Source organism: Pelmatolapia mariae, linkage group LG9 (genome assembly GCF_036321145.2).
Source record: "Pelmatolapia mariae isolate MD_Pm_ZW linkage group LG9, Pm_UMD_F_2, whole genome shotgun sequence".
Classification (NCBI taxonomy): domain Eukaryota; kingdom Metazoa; phylum Chordata; class Actinopteri; order Cichliformes; family Cichlidae; genus Pelmatolapia; species Pelmatolapia mariae.
This window is the reverse complement of record NC_086235.1, coordinates 1768731-1791779: the sequence shown is the minus strand read 5'-3', so window position 1 is coordinate 1791779 and position 23049 is coordinate 1768731. Positions and strand designations below refer to the sequence as shown.

Sequence of the window (23049 nt, the reverse complement as noted above, 5' to 3'; positions counted from 1 at the left end):
TGTTATGCCGATGACATACAGATCTATTTTGAACTCACTGACGACCTTGCTGTGTCCCTACACTACTTTCAAGAATGCATGCGGGAGGTCAAAGAATGGGTCCTGAGTAATTCTCTTGTTTTAAATGATAAGAAGACTGAGATTGTGGTGTTCAACAGTAAAATCCCTCGTGCCCAACTCTGTGCTGCCCCGGGTTCCTTTGCTAGCTCTTCCTGTGACTATGTAAGTAACTTGGGTGTATTGCTGGATAGCTCGCTCAAACTCGATAAGCAAGTATCTGCTGTAGTGAGATCTAGCTTCCACCAACTGCGCCTTATTTCTAAGGCTAGGCATTATGTTCCACATGAGGACCTGGAGAAGCTTATTCACGCTTTTGTGACCTCCAGGTTGGATTATTGTAACTCCTTGTACTACGGTCTTCCCTCTTCTCTTCTTCTTAGACTGCAAACAGTCCAAAATGCAGCAGCCCGCCTCTTGACTGGTACCAGGAAGTTTTCCCCTATTACTCCTGTTCTAGCTAGCTTGCATTGGCTGCCCATAAGGTACCGTATTCAATTCAAAATACTACTCCTTACATTCAAAACTATTAATAAATTGGCGCCAAGTTATCTTAGTGAACTTCTCAAACCACATAATCTTGCTAGAACACTTAGATCTGCCACTCAACTACTCCTGACCCAACCCAGATCTCGGCTGAAGTCCCGGGGTGATCGTGCGTTTGCTCTGGCTGCCCCGGTACTGTGGAATACCCTCCCTCTCGACCTCCGCGCATCTGATTCCATTGCACTGTTTAAATCAAGACTAAAAACCCACTTATTCAATCTTGCCTTTCCCTCTAGTTAATATTTCTTTTATGATTTTATATTATGCACTTTTATGCTCATTTAATTTCTTGTTTGCTTTGTACCTGTTGCTTTCCTATGTATCAGTGACAGCTACCTGCTTGCATACTTAGTACTTGCTTTGGTCCTATTTCTATTATCTTCCTTCTACTCTCTATGTTACTTGTTAAGCACCTTGGCATACCCTTGGTTTTTAAGTGTGCTTTATAAATAAAGTTTATTATTATTATTATTATTATTATTATTATTATTATTATTATTATTATTATTATTAAGTTTTTCCAAAGTCTGATCCCAAACATCGGAGTTGCAGAGGTGCGGGATCACGTGGAGATCAACCGGTATGTCCTACTGCGACACATTAATCTTACTAAGACTCTGGGGACAGCCTTAGCGGAGGAGCAAAAGGCCATCAGAATGATGGTACTGCAGAATAGGCTGACCCTGGACTTAATAATGGCATCACAAGGAGGAGTGTGTAAGCTGATTGGAGAGACGTGTTGTACATTTATCCCAGATGGATACACGACTGGAGGAGACATCTATGAAGCACTACAGAACTTAACTGCTCTGCAGAAATATGTGGCGGACCACACATCAGGAGGAGACGCGTCACAAGGCTGGATAGCCTGGTTGACATCTGGACCATGGTGGAATATGTTCTTAAAGTTTTTGACTCCCATTCTTACATTGGTGGCATTGTTTTGCTTGTTTACAGGTTGCATCCTGCCATGTGTAAGATCGATGGTGAATAAAATGATTGCTAACACTTTTACCAACTACATACTGTTGAAGCAGAGTGACATGGATGCTAAAGCTAATGTGTGTGCATGAAATGAAGCCTACACTGAAAATGTTGACAAGTGGTGTAGAGCTGATGATATATATGGTAAGTGGTAAAATGGTAAATGGCCTGTATTTATATAGCGCTTTACTGGTCCCTAAGGACCCCAAAGCGCTTTACATATCCAGTCATCCACCCATTCACACACATATATATACGCCGTATAGTCAAAGAAGGAAAAAAAATGACAATACAGGGTGGAGATGATGGGTTTAGATTTTATTATTGTCATTTGTATTAAGAAATATTTAACCATATATGCTTAGAGGTGTATAATCGATTGTGTAGTGATAGGATGTGTGATCTTTAGTAGTCTGCAGGACGTTGTGTGCCTTCCAGAGTGTTCTGGCTTTCACACCCACATCCTGGGAGCATGGGAGAGGTCGTACCTTCTCTTATTGTTTTATGGTAGGATAAACATGTTTTAGTCTAAGTGCCTTTTGTTTAGATGAACTGCTGGACTTCCAGGCCAGCAGGTTTAGGGAAGTCGTTTATGGGGTCACACTCTGACCACCCACCCACACACACACGGTATTCTTTGTTCACATGTATACCTATGTAAGCTGTCATATGTTAATGACCCTATGCATATTGTCCTGAACGTTCCAGCGAATAGGTTTATGCTACGAACCTATCAGAGATCACTGGCCAGAGTTTTTGAATTACGAGAGCCGTTGCAGAGATTTTTCTCAGAAAAGAAGTCACCACTGGCAGCACATTTCAGTGACAAGGAGTGGGTCGCAAAACTCGCTTACTTATGCGATGTATTCGGCCTACTAAATGAACTCAATCTGTCCCTTCAGGGGAAAATGACAACTGTCTTCAAGTTGGCAGATAAGGTAGCTGCATATAAAGCCAAACTGGAATTGTGGAGACGACCAGTAAACAGAGGCATATTTGACATGTTTCAAACATTGGCTGGATTTTTGAAAGAGACTCAGCCTGAGCAATCATTCTCCCAGCTAGTGCACGATCACCTGTCTTTGCTTTTAAAAGAGTTCGAGTGCCAAAGACCCACAAACTGACAAGGAATGGATCCGCGACCAATTTGTCAATAAACTGGGTGAATCCAGCTTGTCTTTGCAAGAAGATCAACTGTTGGAAATGACAAATGACGGCGGCCTTAAAAGTATGTTCGAGACCTCAGCTTTGCCGGTATTCTGGATAAAAGTCATGGCAGAATACCCCGAGATTGTCACAACAGCACTAAAAACCCTGTTGCCATTTCTGACATCATATCTGTGTGAAGCGGGGTTTTCTGCAGTAACAGTGACAAAAACAAAATTGAGGAGCAGACTGAACACAAGCAACACACTTCAGGTGTCATTGTCCCCCATTAAGCCCAGGTGGGACGGTCTGGTTGCAGAGAAACAAGCACAGGGCTCTCACTGATTGAGCGTTATGGTGAATTATATATTTTCTTGTACTTTTATATTTGTTTTGTAGTTGTGTGTCTTATTTTGAAAGAAATGTTTACGCGTTACCATAGCGACCAGAGTATTAAGGGGAAGAGAGGAGGATGTTACTCTCAGTGTTGTTGGCGCATTTTAGGAGGACACTGCTAATAAAGTTACACGATTACACAGTGAATTCACGTATAATATTATATTTACAAAATACCACAGTTTTCGTCTTGGTCGTATCATTTTATTTTGTTGTATTTATCCGTGAAAATATTGTCTGACATTAAACCGGTCCGTGGCGCAAAAAAGGTTGGAGACCGCTGATGTAAGCTTCTAACGCAGCTTTGATCTTCACAGTCTGCTTCATGAAACTCATTCTAACCCTGAATGTCAGAGTGTTCCTCCTTCTCTTTCCCATCATTCATGCTGGCAGTGGAGGAGATTTGGATGTTGGACTGTGTTTTGGATGATGTGTGTATGTTTGTGTTGGACTGCTGTCTGTAAAGCAAACGCACATTTTGCTTTGGATTTCAGTGTCAGACAGACTTTAACACTAGGTTTACTATCCTGCGCAAATTTGCGTAACTTCCCTAAACCCAACACCCCCTAGAATTACTGGCTTTTTTATTTTCTGGTGCAAGTCCCGAGGTGTTAAGCACCCCTGCTGAGATTTTCACAGGTCGTCAGCTTGTTTCTCCTACAGCTTTTGTTGTGGAAACCACCCATTATCCTTGAGGCCTGGCACATTTGCATTTGCTCACTCAAGAGTTGCTCAGATCCAAGGCAGGCCAAACCTCTGTGTTACTGGTAGAAATGCTTCAACTTACTCATAAGATTTTGACCACATTTCTTGCGGAAGTCACAGCTGTACTGAATGCACGACCGTTGTTGCCAGCTGCAAGAAATGCTTGGTATGGAACAGCTGTTCCCTACCAAGGTTCGTTGTCCATTCACACAGTATATTGCAACCAAGCCAGACAAATTTGGGATCAAGTTCTGGATGGCCACGGATTTGGACACCAAATATGTCTGCAGTGCATCTCCTTACTTGGGAAAAGACCCCAGTCGTCAGAAGGGAGAGAGGCTGGCAGAGAACGTGGTCATGAAACTGATGGAGCCGTTTTTGGATGATGGGAGAAATGTCACAACGGACAATTTCTTTACTTCACTGTCACACAGACTGCTGCAGCGCAAAACAACGTTACTGGGCACGGTGAATAAAGTCCGGCGTGAACTTCCTCAACTTGCAAAAGATACTGCAAAGCGAGAGGTATTCTCCACTTCAGTGCTTAGAAGTGGCAGTGTCTCCTTGACAATTTATGCACCTAAAAAAAAACAAGACTGTGTGTTCTAAGTTCCATGCACCAAGACGTGACGATCAGTGACGGCAGAAAGAGGAAACCCAACACGATGACACACTATAACCACATGAAGGTATGTGAATGTGTGTACAATTTTACACCAGTGCTACAATGTTTTCTGATGTGTGCTATACAGGCCTATAGAAAAAACATATACTCATGACTCTCTCTCTCTGCTTTTACAGTGTGGTGTAGACGTGTTGGACCAAATGGCACGGATGTATTCCGTAAGATCAGCAACACGCAGGTGGTCAGTAGCAGTTTTCTACAATATGCTGGACCTGGCGGCAGTGAATGCCTACATTTTGTACAAGGCATGTACAGGGTGGACAGGCAAAAGAAGATTGTTTCGGAGTCTTCTAGCTCAGCAACTTCGTTGCCGATTCATGCAGCACAAGGAAATATTAGCACAGAGGCAGGCTGCTAAAGCTGCTGCAGCTGCTGTGCCGGGGACTGTAAAGACGACGCAGTGCCAGGTGCAAGAGAGCTGCAACAGGAATCGCAGCAGGTTTACCTGTGCAACATGTCAGAAATTCACCTGTGCCAAATGCAGGGATGATGGACACTGGGTCTGCAAACGCTGTAAAGTTTGAAACACTTTGAAAAAAAACAGACTTGTGTACCCATATATTGTGAATGTGTGTCTTTTGTATGTAGGTTGTAACACAGAGGTTTGGCCTGCCTTGGATCTAATCTATTGAGATTTAAATTTATAATCTGAATACGTACTTCCTGGCCACATTATTTTATAGAAGAGAAGGTCTAACTTTAGGCCTACACGGTCTTGACAGGAGACACAGGCTTGTGCAGAGTATGCTTAGCAGAAGTGAAACTGAAAGCAGAGTCTGAGTGCAAGCTAGGAGCAGGTTATTTTATTATGCATTTATCTTTGATTAAGCTTTGATTAAGATTTAAGTAGTTGTATTAGATTGGAACATTTGTTTTATACATTTTACATATAAGTCAAGATCGGCACACACAGGATAGCCTTAGCCTGGTTGCTTAAGCTGAGGTCAACTAAGGTGCAGAGAGCATATGCAAACTCTGTGCACGCACAGACAGACATACACACATGCACACACATAGTTTCAGTTGTGCTGGCCTTCTGTCTAGTGGAAAGGTTACAAGGTCTAGCTGGGGAGCTGAGAGGTGAAACAAAGTGCAAGCAGAGGCTGACACATACACACACACACATCGTAGATAGACTCAGTTATATAGGTAAAAGTTAATTATGTTTTGCTTGCAACTGCAAAATTGTGCGTGCATATGTGACTGTTTGATGAAGAAGCAGGTGCAGGATGTTCCAGAGACAAGTGACAGCGAAGGCGAGCGTCCGGGGACAACAGGAAGACACCTGGATGGAGACGCGACGATGTTCTTTTTAAACTATGTTAAAAGTCATTGTGGTTTTGGTTTCTGCCTGGCAACAGAAAGGGGGGGCTGTACTGTTTCACCCCTATAAATATTGGGTTCTGACTATTGTAAGAGAGTTCAACACTGAATCTGTACAGTGTTGGCTCCACGCTGCGTGTATTCATTAAAATGTCGTCTAATTGCACCCGGCCGGATCAGTGGTCATTATTTCGGTCTACCTCCTCAATTTCTGAACCCTTAACATTTGGGGGCATCGTCCGGTGAAAGGGGGAATTTTGGAGGTGTAGACGGAGAGATCCGGGGTCCGTGGTGATTAGTCGGGCAGACGCTAATCAGTGGTGAAAGTGAGGAGGCATTCCCCGGGGCATTTAAAGGTAAGACACTGCCTGTTGAAATATATTTCCAAAAGGTGTCACATTGGGCATGTCAAATTAAAGCCTACTCACTGAAATTACTGGTGAATGTCTGTTTTGATTTTGGTGAAAATCTCATGGAAACTGAAGTTGAAGTAATGATAAAGAAATGAAAGTGATAGAGTGACAGTACTGAGTTAAAGAGAATAAAGGAAAAGGAAAAGAGTTAAAGTGAGTTCGAGTCTCACGTAGAAAGTAGGGAATTTGGTCATTTTTGTGGGTTCAAATTATTCTAAATCCTTCTAGAACGACAGCGGCGTCTGTTAAGAAGCGCATTTTCTCGGAGGTAACGCTCCCTGCTGGATAAAGACGTTTATCCTTCACCTAACTGGAGGATTAGGGTTAGTACGGCCGACAGCTGGGAAGGACTGGGGAATCTTCAAAATTGCTAGGAGTTCGAGTCTCCTATCTGCGCTTGTTTGGCTACTGGTAAATTAAGTTAGGGTTAGAAATCTGGACAGAGCAGTTCGAGTCTGGCCTGGTGAATTGGTCGCAAAAAAGCAGAGGCTTTATCGGTTGGACCGTTAGGATAAATTTATCTAAATTAGGTAGGAACTACAAGGCCTAAAATCTGTGCAGTTGTAATTATGAGACGTCTGTGTAATATAAAATAAGAGATCTTTGGGTGAGAGGAGTTTCTGAGTCAGCAGTGCACTGCCGGATGTGCACTGATGGTGTGTGTGTGAGAATGCAAATGAGGAGCCGTGACGTGCAGGAACATTTCATTCATTCATTCATTCATTTATTTGTTCATTTCAGGCACAACGAAATACATATGTTGAACATAAAGTGCACAAAACAAAAAAAAAAACCAAACAAAAATTACCTGAAAAGGAGTGGGACACTCATGGTTGCTTTCGGTTTCGTGTGTTATCTAGCTTGATAACTATTGTTTGTAGATGTTTTCAAAAGCCTGTGACTGAGTGTGAATTGATTACTGTAGATGTATAGGAGTTGACTGACTTTTGATTGATATATATAGATTTAGTGCATTGTACAGTACCTAAGACCAATATATTATTTTAAAGTAGTGACCTATTTTGAGCCACAAATGCTGGTGTGTTTTATTTTTTCAGTTATGTGTGTGCTGTGAGAATGATTAGAGGTTTAAATTGTTTTTCTTTGACTTGCTTTTATGATTATGAAAAGCATGTCTAAAATACTCCTAGGAGAGTGTATTTTGAGTGATTTTAACTGTGTGAATGATGTAAGTATTTGAGTGACTGTGCGTGATTTGTATAAAATAAGTAAATAGGTAATAATAACACTCAGGAGGTAGATAGTAGAGTGAGTGAAAAAGTGGAAGTTTGAGAGAAAAGGCAGTGTGTGTGAGACGATTCATGATGTCTGAAAGAGGTTAGAATATTTAAAAGTGTGCAGGAAATAAAGGTGTATTTTAGATTAAGATTTAGTAGAATTAAAGAGGGTCTGTAGACTATAAATACGATGAAAAACAAAAGAGTTAGATTAGTCTGAAGAAACAGGAAATATGGCTCTGTGTGCCTGTGTGTGTGTAACCGGGGCTGCATGCCCATAAAAGGAACGGAGTGTGTGAAGAGAGAACCCAGAGAGAGAGACGAGTTAAACTCTGGGTGGAGAAAGCACAGAAGAGAAAAGAAATGAAAAGGATATTAATTGTATGCTTTAGTGTGTTAATACAGGTGGACTTCTTTCAACCTGGAACCCTGAGTACAGCAGCAAAAGCATAGATCAACATAATTGGGAAAACAGGCCAGTTTTTTGGCTAAAATTTATAGCTTGACCTGACACTTTGTCCTTTGAAGCTCAAAGGCCAGTTAATCTCCTGATGAAGACCGACAGAACATCGTGGATCAACAGCAGACAAAAGGAACCGAACCATTAACACTGACGACACCAGCATCAGCATGTAAGAAATTCACCTGATGACAACATGTACTGTGAATTACAGGCTGGGCAGTTGAACAGTGGGATAAAGAACTGTGGAAAAGCATTGGGCATTGAGTGTCATGTTTGCCATGCTTGAAGTAATTTTGGAAGAGAAGACTGAAAAGATGACTGGAGAAGAACAAGAGAGCAAATGAAAAGAAGATTGACTGACGACTCCAGAAGCAGAATGAGGAAAACCCCGTGATAAAGTATGCAGGGGGAAACTGGAGGCTGGTCAAGAGCAGTGTGACTGGACTGGGGGGCACTGAGTCGAAGGCACTGAACGTGAAGAATACTGAAACATCAAAACAGAGAAGAAACAGACTGTGTTTGTTGGAGCTTTGAAGGCCGGACAGGACACTGTGAAGAGAGGGACCGGTGTCAGGTGAAGCAGGACAAGTTTGACTGCGAGTATATAGGATATGATTGGGTTGAAATTGAAGGCTGGACTTGTGATGGTTTAGGGAGGTCCACCACGTCACAACAAACAGGTAAATAATAGAAAAGGTAAAATAATGAAAGTAAATAACTGACAACTACATTAATGAATAGAAAACACACATGCACAAATTGTTACATGTGAAATTATTTTTGGAGAGAAGCAGAAGTGAGATAGTTTGAATCTAGAACTCAGAGGAAAGACGCATTAAGTAAAGCTGATTACAATTTAAGATGCAATGAAGAAACAGCTTACACTGCATTTACATGACCCCATAACGCAAGGAAGAACACGCTTACATACATGACATAAGTTGGTATTTCTGACCAGAGAGAGAGAAATGGGTCGTTTAGGTACCCGTGATAATAATGAAAATGTCTCAGTTTTGTTATTTTCAGGAGTAAAGCAGACCTGGACCAATTCTCCACAGCAGCGGTCAGAAGAAATTATAGGTTAACATCAATGGATATGTTAAGGCAAGTTTCTGGTTGAATTGTTCACAGCATGATGTGTCCAGGAACCTGAAAGCAAGCCCTAACTCCTGGCTGAAGACCAGGAGGGCTGTTATTTAAGGTGGGAAATCGAAAAGTTTGGGCTAGTAATTCGGGGAAGGAGAAAACTGACTGTTTAACTGGAGAATTGTGAAGGAGTCTGAATCACTGGAAAAGCAACACATGCAAAATGACCCACACAAACAGAAAATGCACTAACCTTAAGAAGATAGAGACAAGCTTGTGAAGAATAATGCAAAGATAGTGATTAAACTTGGCTAAAGGACACAAACACATGCAATTAAATCAGCTTGCTAATTGTATGAGTGATAGAATGGTGTGAATGTTTAATAAGATAGATTAAAGCTTGAAGTTGACTCAAAAGAAGCTGTATGACAAGGGAGTGAGTTATGGAAAAAACAAACAGAACAGTGATTAAATTAGTTTTTATAAGAGTGAGTTAGGAGTGCTTTTGCGCTGAATGATCAAAGCAAGTGATTAGTATAGAAAGAAAATGAGAATAATTGAATGATGTGATAAGGTTTAAACATGCATTTTTCTTGTCACAGTAACTTCTTGAGATATGACTCAGTATGCAAATTAGCTGGAGTGAGTGGTGAAGAAGACACTTCCTGTGTGCGTGTGAGACTCAGGCTTTCAGTGAGCAAACGGAGCAGTGACTGAGAAGGATTATTGGGCGAAATATATAATGGTAAAGTAACAGGATAATCGATTACGGTGGTCAGGTCTGTTCAGAGGGGCAGATTTGGACAGGAAATTTATAATGTAGTGATGATACATTGTTGTAATGGTTGTATATCTTATGCTGAATCTAAGTATGGTGAAGTGTCTAGGGAGACGTTGTGTGGAAAACGGTGCAGCTTTTGACGGGGTTTTCGGTGTGTTGAACGGGTGACATTTGGGATTGGTTAAGATTTGTGAGGTTGTTGTTTTTTATCTTCAATAGGGGGAGTTTTAGTAAACATGGAGATGTGTAAGGGGGCCCATTAGTTTGGTAACAGTGCACTGAGAAAAACCTGTCAGGTGATTTTGTTTTGTACTTTGATGAGCTAATAAGCAGCTCTCTTTTTCTCATTTTTTGTTCTGAAGCAGGCCTGGAAGAGGGTGAGCAGCGCTGACAAAATTCTCGGGAGAACAAAATATAAGGTGGGCTTCTCCGGATTATAATTGGCTGAGGAGAGGGCTACTTCTGGAGACCTGATTGGTTGTGAGTCTTTGTCTAAAAGGATTGTAGCGATTCAATCCAGACAAAAGCATAAAGGACTATTTTCCTAAAAAGGACAACGAAATAAAACAAATGATTGAGCTCATTTTGCTGATGTGGAGTATCTGATTATTTGGAGGCTCGATATCAGCAAACATCATGTGTGAATGCGTGTGAGTGACTGTGAGTGACTGGACCAAAGAGGGGATGAATGAATGTGGACAAACAGTTTACCATGCCAGGAAGAGAAATGGGATGCTTTGTTTTGCTTTTGTCATAAGCAGGACAAGGGGGAGACTTAATTCGGGGATGCTGACTCTTGAGTTGCTTTGAGGGAATTTCTGTTTTACTGACTGGGGTTAGATTCGTATTTTGCTGATATTTCTGCTGCTATTTTTTATAACTCATGTTACCATTAACAGAAGAAACACATGTTTCATATTTTGCTGCTATTTCTGCTGCTATTTTTTATAATCTATTTGCTTGATAATTGTGCTGTTTTGGGGTTTCTTTCTTATAACACAGATTGGATCATAAAGGGGGAGAGTTGGTTATGAAATGTAAAGTACAGGTTTTGTTTCCAGGAAGTTCCAAGGATCCAGACTTTGCATGAAGCAAGGAGTTTGAGAAGATTTGACATAATGATTAGATTGATTTTATTCCTTAAACACAGGTTTTCAGGGTCGGAGCCGAATACTTGAGAGGAAGATTGCACATTGCTGAGGTGCTTGGAGAGATGATATGATTAACCTTTTTTCCCTTTTAATTTCTTAAGCCCAGGTGACACATTTTGAGTTTTATTTGGACACACATGTGAAGTCCAAATAAAAAGGGGGATTTAATTTGAAATGGGTTTTAGGATGAGTTTATAATTATGGGGTTTTTTGTGATAATTTAGATATGGTAAAACTGAGGCAGGAATTGTTATTTTCACGTCTAAGTTAAAGGAGTAAAATGAACTGAATTCTGTTCAGAAGATAAAGGTTGTCCATAAGAAGTTGTACACCAAATTTAAAGGGAAACTGTGGGAATAAAAGATATGCTTAGATAATTTGGGGAAAACTAGTGAAGATTTTAGGAGTAGAAAATGTTTGATTTATTTTTATTTTTAGGATAAGTGGTTATAATCCAGGCTTACACATACAGATACTACATAGATTTATTGCTAGGATAGAGGACAGAGCGTATTAAGAGAGTGTTAAAAGTGTTGCTGACTCAAATGAATAATATTGGAGATTATATATGTAGAAATGATTTTTTCTTACATATTGCGATCGTGCTCATTAACAGAGTTGATGTTCGGTCCAGTTAAGGTCATAAGCTTCGACGAGCGCGATGTCTCAGTCGATATATTGCGGGGGACTTGGAGCAACAGAAGGATAAACAGCATTCACGCTTACAAACACACATGATTTAAACATAGGTGAGGCCAAGGGCCTGGAATTCCTTTAGCTTTTATCTGAATCTGAGTTGGTTCAATAGCAAGTGACAGAAAGGAGGAACTGAATAGGAGTTTGCCTGTAACTAAACTGTGTGACATGTAAAATATTGCGATAACACATGCAGCTCTAACTTAGTCTTATTATATAAAACGCAGTTATAGAATAACAAATGCTTGTTGAAGTGACCAAGTTTTTTGTTTTAAAACAGAAGTAAATGGGGAAAGCTTATATATTTTGGTTAAGTCTGATAAAGTATAAATTAGAATGTATCATTACATTAAGAGCAGCAAAATGAAATAAAATGTTATACCAAGAATCGAAATAACACAGGAAACGTGGGTTTAAAAAAAAAATTAAGTTAGGGTTAACACATAGTAATTGATTATATGCTTACATCTAGTTGATTAGAATGGTTGTTTTTTCTTAAATCCTTTAGTAGAATAGGCGTTTATGATGATTTTTCTTGTGAAAGGTGATTTTAGATGAGAGTTACATGCAGCTGCGACAGTACAGGATGTTGATGATCAGATAAGGGGAGCAGCAGGAAATATATGCAGGGGCGTGAAAGCAGCGCTTTAAGACTGTTAGAATGTTGTAGATTAAAATAAGTGATGTTTGAGACTATATATGAATAGAAGTCAGGAAGAGTTTAAAGTAGGATTGAAAGAAAACTAAACTGGGTGAAAAGGGGGTGAAGGAAGTAGATTTAGGACCGGTCACAGCTTATTTGTTTGATTTATTTGTTGTGGATAGAAGTAATTATGACAAAATAATAAAGGAACATTGAAAACATACAACCCTTTGAGGGGACAGATAGGGTGAAAACTAGGAATTGTGTTGTGTTTCTAGGGAAACACAAAAAGGGGGAATTATTGAGATTTAAATTTATAATCTGAATACGTACTTCCTGGTCACATTATTTTATAGAAGAGAAGGTCTAACTTTAGGCCTACACGGTCTTGACAGGAGACACAGGCTTGTGCAGAGTATGCTTAGCAGAAGTGAAACTGAAAGCAGAGTCTGAGTGCAAGCTAGGAGCAGGTTATTTTATTATGCATTTATCTTTGATTAAGCTTTGATTAAGATTTAAGTAGTTGTATTAGATTGGAACATTTGTTTTATACATTTTACATATAAGTCAAGATCGGCACACACAGGATAGCCTTAGCCTGGTTGCTTAAGCTGAGGTCAACTAAGGTGCAGAGAGCATATGCAAACTCTGTGCACGCACAGACAGACATACATACATGCACACACATAGTTTCAGTTGTGCTGGCCTTCTGTCTAGTGGAAAGGTTACAAGGTCTAGCTGGGGAGCTGAGAGGTGAAACAAAGTGCAAGCAGAGGCTGACACATACACACACACACATCGTAGAAAGACTCAGTTATATAGGTAAAAGTTAATCTTATGTTTTGCTTGCAACTGCAAAATTGTGCGTGCATATGTGACTGTTTGATGAAGAAGCAGGTGCAGGATGTTTCAGAGACAAGCGACAGCGAAGGCGAGCGTCCGGGGACAACAGGAAGGCACCTGGATGGAGACGCGACGATGTTCTTTTTAAACTATGTTAAAAGTCATTGTGGTTTTGGTTTCTGCCTGGCAACAGAAAGGGGGGGGGGCTGTACTGTTTCACCCCTATAAATATTGGGTTCTGACTATTGTAAGAGAGTTCAACACTGAATCTGTACAGTGTTGGCTCCACGCTGCGTGTATTCATTAAAATGTCGTCTAATTGCACCCGGCCGGATCAGTGGTCATTATTTTGGTCTACCTCCTCAATTTCTGAACCCTTAACAGTAAACAAATGCCAATGTTGCACAAACAGACACACACACACACACACACACACACACACACACACACACACACACACACACACACACACACACACACACACACACACACACAGCAAATCTGCATTTATTTGTCCCACAAGTGGAAAATCTGCATTGTCATTGCAAAAAAGTGGACAGAGCACGGTATAGAAAGTGCACTATACAGACAATCTGGAAGCATATATATGGACACGAGTATTCAAAAATATTGGTGTATGTATACACACACATCTATCTATCTATCTGTGTGTGTGTATATATATAGATATATATATATACATACATACATACATACATACACACACACAGATCTATCTGTATATATATATATATATATATATATATATATATATATATATATATATATAGATGTGTCTGTGTGTATAACTAGACTTTATGCATATTATATAAGGCGTAGCTATATAAATATATAAATATATGTACAACTCTGTGTATATATGTTTATGGACAGGCATCCAATATAGTGACAAGGATTGACAAGAACTAATATTACATATGAGAAATATTGCACATAGAAACTACCATGGTGTATAGTATGCTGCAGGTAAGGAAGGAAAGTAGCCTTGCAGGGAAGGAAAGAACTGAATCTCTCATGGTTAGGGGTTGGGGGAGGGTGTGTTTGCACAACAAAAGCAGGAGAACAATGGAGCTGAAGACCTGTGAAAATCTCAGCGGGGTGCCAAGAGGTGTTAAGGTCGGGGGGAATTTACGCAGATTTGCACAGGCTAGTAAATCTAGTAGTAGGGACTTGCACCAGGGAAAAAAGGCTCAGGAATTCTAGTGTTAAGGTGGACTGAAGAGGTGGAGAGTTTCACAGTGAATTATCCAGTGGAGGATTTTTCTTCTTCTTTGAAGGTTTGAAATGTGAACATTGTTCTGCTGCAGTCAATGGACTAAACCAGAGAAGAAGAAAACAGACTTTACCATGAAGATCCTCAGTGTGGATCAGTATAATATCAGCCTGATGTCTGCAGTTTAGTGTCAGCACAACTTTCACATCATATTCATCTCAGCACAACTAAAACATTGCTGACTGACCTCAGAGTTTCAAGTTTACATCCTGGACTCTCCAGGAAACCACACAGATGCTTCAATCCTGAATCCTGCAGGTTGTTCCAGCTCAGGTCCAGCTCTCTCAGATGGGAGGGGTTGGACTTCAGTGCTGCTGCCAGATAATCACAGCTGATCTTTGACAAACCACAGACACTCAATCTGTATAAAGAATGAAAGATGTAAGTTTATTAGACAAAGTGCTTGAAATCATTCAGTGTTTCATCATCTGTTCAGAGCTGAAGAAGGTTCAGAATGTAGAAGTTTAGAAAATGGAAACTCCAAACAGCTGAAGCCAACAGGAAGCAGCTTCAAACAGGAAACTGTGCAGAGTTTCAGACTATATGTCCTGATGCAGCCAGTTGGTCTTTGGAGATTCATTCATCTTTACACCACCTCACAATCGACTCAACAGTCAGGTTTTTTGTTACCTTACCTGGGATACATTGAGATTAACATGACGTTCCCAGCTGATTTTCTTGGTACATCCATTAATGCTGATACACTTGCTCTTGTCGTGCCTGACGTCCAGCAATCATACCCAATGATACTTGTTGGTACCAACACTCTCGACGTTGCTTACAGCAAACACTGTGATACCCACTCTGAGCAGTCATTCCTGCCAACTGGTTCCGGTTACATTGCAGTTTATAAAATCCTCCAGTGTCGCCATATCCAGAATTAGAATGACCAGTATGCTCCTGTAATCTTGAAGTCAGACCAACCACATACCATTACTGCCAGCCAAACCACTGTCCTTGAGGGATGCCTGGTCACAAGGCTATTCCAAGGTGAGAAAGCAGTTATTCTGGAACACCGCACCTCTAGTTCTATGCCTGGTGGACTCATGGTAAAAACCTGTCTTGTGGACTTACCTCAACGTTGGCCATGTTTTCAGGCTGCAGCCCCGTGAGCCTCAGCTGAATAAACAGTTAGCAAAAATGATCCATAGATGGCCTGAAATCCCCCAGTTAGCAGTTTGGTAGATAGCTATGACATGCTAATCCCATCCAGCAGCTGTATTCTACCTGTAAGCTGATCCCTGCTGAGCCAAAGCACTTTTTCAGATACAAATTACAACCTTTAATAGAAACCTATTGGTCAGCATCTTATTAGCCTGCTGTTAGCTTCATTCCACAGAAAACTGAGAGAAACTAACAGAGTTGATGAAGAATAAAGAGAAATGTGCTGATTCAAAGCCTTTGAAGTGCTTCAGATGATCTCTGTCCACTTCTGTCCACTCATTCATTCATGTAAGCTTCTAATGCAGCTTTGATCTTCACAGTCTGCTTCATGAAACTCATTCTAACCCTGAATGTCAGAGTGTTCCTCCTTCTCTTTCCCATCATTCATGCTGGCAGTGGAGGAGATTTGGATGTTGGACTGTGTTTTGGATGATGTGTGTATGTTTGTGTTGGACTGCTGTCTGTAAAGCAAACGCACATTTTGCTGTTTTCAGTGTCAGACAGACTTTAATGTGGAATGAAGAGTTGGAGAGTTTCACAGTGAATTATCCAGTGAAGGATTTTTCATTTTCTTTGAAGGTTTGAAATGTGAACATTGTTCTGCTGCAGTCAATGGACTAAACCAGAGAAGAAGAAAACAGACTTTACCATGAAGATCCTCAGTGTGGATCAGTATAATATCAGCCTGATGTCTGCAGTTTAGTGTCAGCACAACTTTCACATCATATTCATCTCAGCACAACTAAAACATGCTGACTGACCTCAGAGTTTCAAGTTTACATCCTGGACTCTCCAGGAAACCACACAGATGCTTCACTCCTGAATCCTGCAGGTTGTTGGTACTCAGGTCCAGCTGTCTCAGATGGGAGGGGTTGGACTTCAGCACTGCTGCCAGATAATCACAGCTGATCTCTGACAAACCACAGCTCCTCAATCTGTATAAACAAAGATGTAAGTTTATTAGACAAAGTGTGAGCTTGAAATCGTTCAGTGTTTCATCATCTGTTCAGAGCTGAAGAAGGTTCAGAATGTAGAAGTTTAGAAAATGGAAACTCCAAACAGCTGAAGCCAACAGGAAGCAGCTTCAAACAAACACAACAAGAGAAAAAACTCTGAATGTTTCACATTAAAGTCGTACATTTCTCATAAAAACAGGACAAAGACTTGAAAAAGTCTTGATTTTCCTTCCAGGAACCACATGGCTTCACTTTTAAAGGTGAAGTGTGAAAGAAACGGACAAAAACAAAGTCCAACACCTTTTTCCAGTCACATTATTAAAGCAGACAAACTACAAGCTCATTTTCATTCCAACAAGTCATCTTCTGACCTGGACTAACAACACTGGTCTCTATGTGCAGCTGGCTGTGAGGCTCAGGGAGCGTCTACAAAGTGCAACACTGAAAGAACATCACACACTCATTTGCTTCCAGCACTTTCACACAAACATCTACTGTCATCATTGTCACCAAACTCTGTGGATCCTTTATTGCAAATTCAAATGGGATCAAATGGTCAGACAAAAGAGGGTTATGAGGAAATATGATGAAATGTTGTGTATTAGCAGCAAGTTACTGAATCATTTTCCTCAGAAACCAAACAAAATGATTGACAAACATGTTTTTACAAACTCAGTGTTGGACTTGGATCAGCAGGATAAGCTGATGTTTAAAGGCATTTGAGTCTCGCTGTATGAGAGTCCAGTTATTACTCAATATTTATGGATGATGTTCTTTCAGTGTTGCACTTTGTAGACGCTCCCTGAGCCTCACAGCCAGCTGCACATGGACCAGCTGACATTACCCAGCATTAGAGGCGGCTGTAAACAATTAATGTTCCCATTTAAATGGTTTTAATTTAAATAAAACGATGTTGATTCATTCAATCCTGAATCGATGTTTAATATAAATGTATTTTGCCAGAATCTCAGCTTAAAGCTGACAAACTATTTCAACCAGCAGCAAACAGCTAAAACAGTAAATGAGAGCAGCAAAACACACAAAGATGGAAACACAGAGCGTGGATCGTTCACTCGACGGCACGTACACGGACACGCCGTCGGGGCTGAAAGTGGACAGCTCACAGATCCTGAAGCTGCAGGTTTCATCTGTCTCCAACCAAAACTGAGTGAACCAGCAGCAAAAGAAGATCCAAACTCTGCTTCACGTTTGATAAATATGCTCATGAATTCTCTCTGACTTTGGCTGTTCCTGCCTGCACAGCTCTGTCTCTCTCTCAGTGTCCTCCAAGAACAGCTTCAAACATCTGTTTCTGCATCATTCATTGTTTCTTAGCCACCAGTCTGCTGTTGTGTTCAGTGCTGTCGGCCTCTGACAGTAAAGCCTCGTTTCTGCTGTTCCATGGAAACTTTTTAAAATGCTGACAGATTACAAACTCTCAGCTGTGTCTGTAATCAAACCTCTGTAACTTTGCTTCACTTCAGCAGCATCAGCTCATGTTCACATGTTGATTCATGGTTTGCTTCAGTTTTTGATCGACTGCAGAAGATTTTGAAGGTTAAGATAAGATAAAACTTTGTTAATCCCTCGGGTGGGTTCCTCTGGGAAATTCGGTTTCCAAAAGCACAGCACCGACAGAAGTTACAGAGCGTGAGCAGAATATTATATATACACATATATAAATACAGAGACATATATAAATAAAATATACGAAGGGGATAAATAGAATAAATAGGAATAAAAATGAAAACAAAAATACAAGTGAATTGCACATTTCAAGTATTGAAGTCTATTGCACCGTTGACTATTAACAAAAGTATTGCACAGTGATGTGAAGAGGCACTACAGCTTAGTTGTCCCCCCTCCTTTGTCCTCCTGTTTCCCCTCCCTCTCCCCTCCAGAGAGGAGTTAAACAGTCTGATGGCGTGTGGGACAAAGGAGTTTTTAAGTCTGTTGGTTCTTGTCTTTGGGAGAAGCAACCTGTCACTGAACAGACTCCTCTGGTTGTTTATGGCCGTGTGCAGAGGATGCCCAGCATTGTCCATAATGTCCAGCAGTTTTTTTTAGTGTCCTTTTCTCTGCCACTGTCACCAGAGTGTCCAGCTTCATGCCGACCACAGAGCCAGCCTTCCTGATCAGTTTTTCCAGCCTGGATGATCCTTCTTTGCTTTGCTGCTCCCCCAGCACACCACAGCATAGAATAGTACTCCAGCAACCACCGACTAGTAAAACATCCTCAGGAGCTTCCTGCAGATGTTAAAAGACCTCAGCCTCCTGAGGAAGTACAGTCGCCTTTGGGCTTTTTTATACAGGTGCTCTGTGTTGCATGACCAGTCCAGTTTGTTCTCCACCCACAGCCCGAGGTACTTGTACTTGTTGACCACCTCCACCTCCTCCCCCTCTATCTGAACTGGCAGTGGACCTTCTCTGGACCTCCCAAAGTCCACAACCAGTTCCTTAGTCTTTGAGGTGTTGAGTTGCAGGTGGTTTGTGTGACTCCATGCGACAAAGTTCCTCACCAGACTTCTGTACTCCTCTTCCTGATCATCCCAGATACACCCCATGATGGCTGTGTCATCTGCAAACTTCTGAATATGGCAGGATTCAGAGTTGTAGCAGAAGTCAGAGGTGTACAGGGTGAAGAGAAGAGGGGACAGCACAGTTCCCTGTGGTGCTGCTGTGCTGCTGACCACAGTGTCCGACGTGATGTTCTTCAGCCTGACGTACTGTGGTCTGTCAGTGAGGTAGTCGGAGATCCAAGCGACCAGGCAGGGGTCCACCTGCATCCTGTTTAGTTTTTCCTGAAGCAGACAGGGCCGGATGGTATTAAAGGCACTGGAAAAGTCAACAAACAGGATCCTGACCGTGCCTTTTCCCCCATCCAGGTGTTAGTGGGCTCTATGTAGGAGGTACAGGATGGCATCCTCCACTCCGACATCCGCCTTGTAGGTGAACTGTAGTGGGTCCTGGGCATGTTGTACCTGTGGTCGGAGGAGGTTGAGGAAGAGCCGCTCTAGAGTCTTCATAAGATGTGATGTCAGTGCAACCAGTCGGAAGTCATTCAGCTCATTGGGCCGGTTCCTTTTGGGGACCGGGACGATGCAGGATGTCTTCCATAGGGCGGGCACTCTCCCCAGTAGCAGGCTGAGGTTGAAGACTCGTTGTAGCGGCTCCCCAAGTTCAGCAGCACACGCCTTTAGCATCCTGGGACACACCTTGTCTGGGCCTGCTGCCTTTCTGGGGCGAAGCTTCCTCAGTTGTCTCCTGACCTGATCCACTGTGACACTGGGAGATGATTGGGAGGAGGGGGAAAGAAGATGTCCTGCTGTTGAGAGAGGGATTGGAGGAGGGGGGTGTCATAGTGTCAGGAAGGGGGAGAAGCGAGGGAGGTAGGAGAGTGGGGAGAGGGCTCTGTAGTAAAGGTGAGGGTGGGGGTGGGGGGGTTGTGGGCTGGTCAAACCTGTTGAAGAAGTTGTTGAGCTCGTTTGCCTTCTCCACAGTCCCCCCCACTGTGCTTTTCTTGGTGTTGTGGCCTGTGATGGTTTTCACACCATTCCAGACCTCCCTCATATTGTTCCTCTCCAGCTTCTGCTCCACCTTCCTCCTGTAGGTGTCCTTTGCTTCCCTCAGGCAGCGTTTCACCTCCTGCTGTGCTGCTTTCATCTCCTCCTTCACTTTGCTCCTGAAAGCCGCCTTCTTCATGTTGAGGACAGCTTTGACTTCCTGTGTTATCCACGGTTTGTTATTAGGATAACACCGTACCGTCTTAGCAGGGGCGACCGTGTCCACACAAAAGTTGAGGTAGTCTGTCAGACAGTGTGTCGCCCCCTCTATGTCCTCACCATGTGGGCTCAGAAGCACATCCCAGTCTGTGGTGTCATAGCAGTCTCTCAGAGCATCCTGCTTTTCTGGGGTCCATCTCCTGATGGAGCGCGTTGTGACAGGCTGCCTTTGGACGAGGGGTGTGTATTGTGGCTGTAGGTAAACCAGGTTGTGGTCTGACTTCCCTCGTGGGGGGAGGGAGGTGGCTCTGTATGCATCTCTCTCCTCTCCCCTCCAGAGAGGAGTTAAACAGTCTGATGGCGTGTGGGACAAAGGAGTTTTTAAGTCTGTTGGTTCTTGTCTTTGGGAGAAGCAACCTGTCACTGAACAGACTCCTCTGGTTGTTTATGGCCGTGTGCAGAGGATGCCCAGCATTGTCCATAATGTCCAGCAGTTTTTTTTAGTGTCCTTTTCTCTGCCACTGTCACCAGAGTGTCCAGCTTCATGCCGACCACAGAGCCAGCCTTCCTGATCAGTTTTTCCAGCCTGGATGATCCTTCTTTGCTTTGCTGCTCCCCCAGCACACCACAGCATAGAATAGTACTCCAGCAACCACCGACTAGTAAAACATCCTCAGGAGCTTCCTGCAGATGTTAAAAGACCTCAGCCTCCTGAGGAAGTATAGTCGCCTTTGGGCTTTTTTATACAGGTGCTCTGTGTTGCATGACCAGTCCAGTTTGTTCTCCACCCACAGCCCGAGGTACTTGTACTTGTTGACCACCTCCACCTCCTCCCCCTCTATCTGAACTGGCAGTGGACCTTCTCTGGACCTCCCAAAGTCCACAACCAGTTCCTTAGTCTTTGAGGTGTTGAGTTGCAGGTGGTTTGTGTGACTCCATGCGACAAAGTTCCTCACCAGACTTCTGTACTCCTCTTCCTGATCATCCCAGATACACCCCATGATGGCTGTGTCATCTGCAAACTTCTGAATATGGCAGGATTCAGAGTTGTAGCAGAAGTCAGAGGTGTACAGGGTGAAGAGAAGAGGGGACAGCACAGTTCCCTGTGGTGCTGCTGTGCTGCTGACCACAGTGTCAGACGTGATGTCCTTCAGCCTGACGTACTGTGGTCTGTCAGTGAGGTAGTCGGAGATCCAAGCGACCAGGCAGGGGTCCACCTGCATCCTGTTTAGTTTTTCCTGAAGCAGACAGGGCCGGATGGTATTAAAGGCACTGGAAAAGTCAACAAACAGGATCCTGACCGTGCCTTTTCCCCCATCCAGGTGTTAGTGGGCTCTATGTAGGAGGTACAGGATGGCATCCTCCACTCCGACATCCGCCTTGTAGGTGAACTGTAGTGGGTCCTGGGCATGTTGTACCTGTGGTCGGAGGAGGTTGAGGAAGAGCCGCTCTAGAGTCTTCATAAGATGTGATGTCAGTGCAACCAGTCGGAAGTCATTCAGCTCATTGGGCCGGTTCCTTTTGGGGACCGGGACGATGCAGGATGTCTTCCATAGGGCGGGCACTCTCCCCAGTAGCAGGCTGAGGTTGAAGACTCGTTGTAGCGGCTCCCCAAGTTCAGCAGCACACGCCTTTAGCATCCTGGGACACACCTTGTCTGGGCCTGCTGCCTTTCTGGGGCGAAGCTTCCTCAGTTGTCTCCTGACCTGATCCACTGTGACACTGGGAGATGATTGGGAGGAGGGGGAAAGAAGATGTCCTGCTGTTGAGAGAGGGATTGGAGGAGGGGGGTGTCATAGTGTCAGGAAGGGGGAGAAGCGAGGGAGGTAGGAGAGTGGGGAGAGGGCTCTGTAGTAAAGGTGAGGGTGGGGGTGGGGGGGTTGTGGGCTGGTCAAACCTGTTGAAGAAGTTGTTGAGCTCGTTTGCCTTCTCCACAGTCCCCCCCACTGTGCTTTTCTTGGTGTTGTGGCCTGTGATGGTTTTCACACCATTCCAGACCTCCCTCATATTGTTCCTCTCCAGCTTCTGCTCCACCTTCCTCCTGTAGGTGTCCTTTGCTTCCCTCAGGCAGCGTTTCACCTCCTGCTGTGCTGCTTTCATCTCCTCCTTCACTTTGCTCCTGAAAGCCGCCTTCTTCTTGTTGAGGACAGCTTTGACTTCCTGTGTTATCCACGGTTTGTTATTAGGATAACACCGTACCGTCTTAGCAGGGGCGACCGTGTCCACACAAAAGTTGAGGTAGTCTGTCAGACAGTGTGTCGCCCCCTCTATGTCCTCACCATGTGGGCTCAGAAGCACATCCCAGTCTGTGGTGTCATAGCAGTCTCTCAGAGCATCCTGCTTTTCTGGGGTCCATCTCCTGATGGAGCGCGTTGTGACAGGCTGCCTTTGGACGAGGGGTGTGTATTGTGGCTGTAGGTAAACCAGGTTGTGGTCTGACTTCCCTCGTGGGGGGAGGGAGGTGGCTCTGTATGCATCTCTCACATTGGCATACAGTAGGTCAGTTGTCCTGTTGCTCCGTGTGGGACAATTCACAAACTGGTGAAAAGCAGCCAGAGTAGAATCCAGTGTGGCATGATTAAAGTCTCCAGATATAATAATGAAAGCCTCGGGGTTTTGTGTCTGCAGTCTTGCTGTAACTGTGTGTATTTTCTCACAGGCAGCTGTTGCGTTGGCCATTGGAGGGATGTAAACACACACACAGATCACATGACTGAACTCCCGAGGTAGATAATATGGCCGCAAGCTAACGGCTAG

The 23049-nt window shown here is 43.0% G+C and overlaps 1 protein-coding gene across 2 annotated transcripts in view; it reads right to left on the bottom strand.

Moving 5' to 3' along the window:
- Nucleotides 1–23049, bottom strand: part of LOC134634088 (NACHT, LRR and PYD domains-containing protein 12-like) — a 245424-nt gene that overhangs the window by 11204 nt on the left and 211171 nt on the right. Inside the window, exons 7-8 of one of the 2 annotated variants that reach the window (XM_063483150.1) lie at nucleotides 16376–16549; nucleotides 14638–14811 (exon numbers count right to left, since the gene is read on the bottom strand). In XM_063483150.1, coding sequence (XP_063339220.1) covers nucleotides 14638–14811; nucleotides 16376–16549 — 348 coding nt within the window. The remainder of the gene's footprint in view (nucleotides 1–14637; nucleotides 14812–16375; nucleotides 16550–23049) is intronic. The other variant, XM_065471633.1, reaches the window with a different exon arrangement.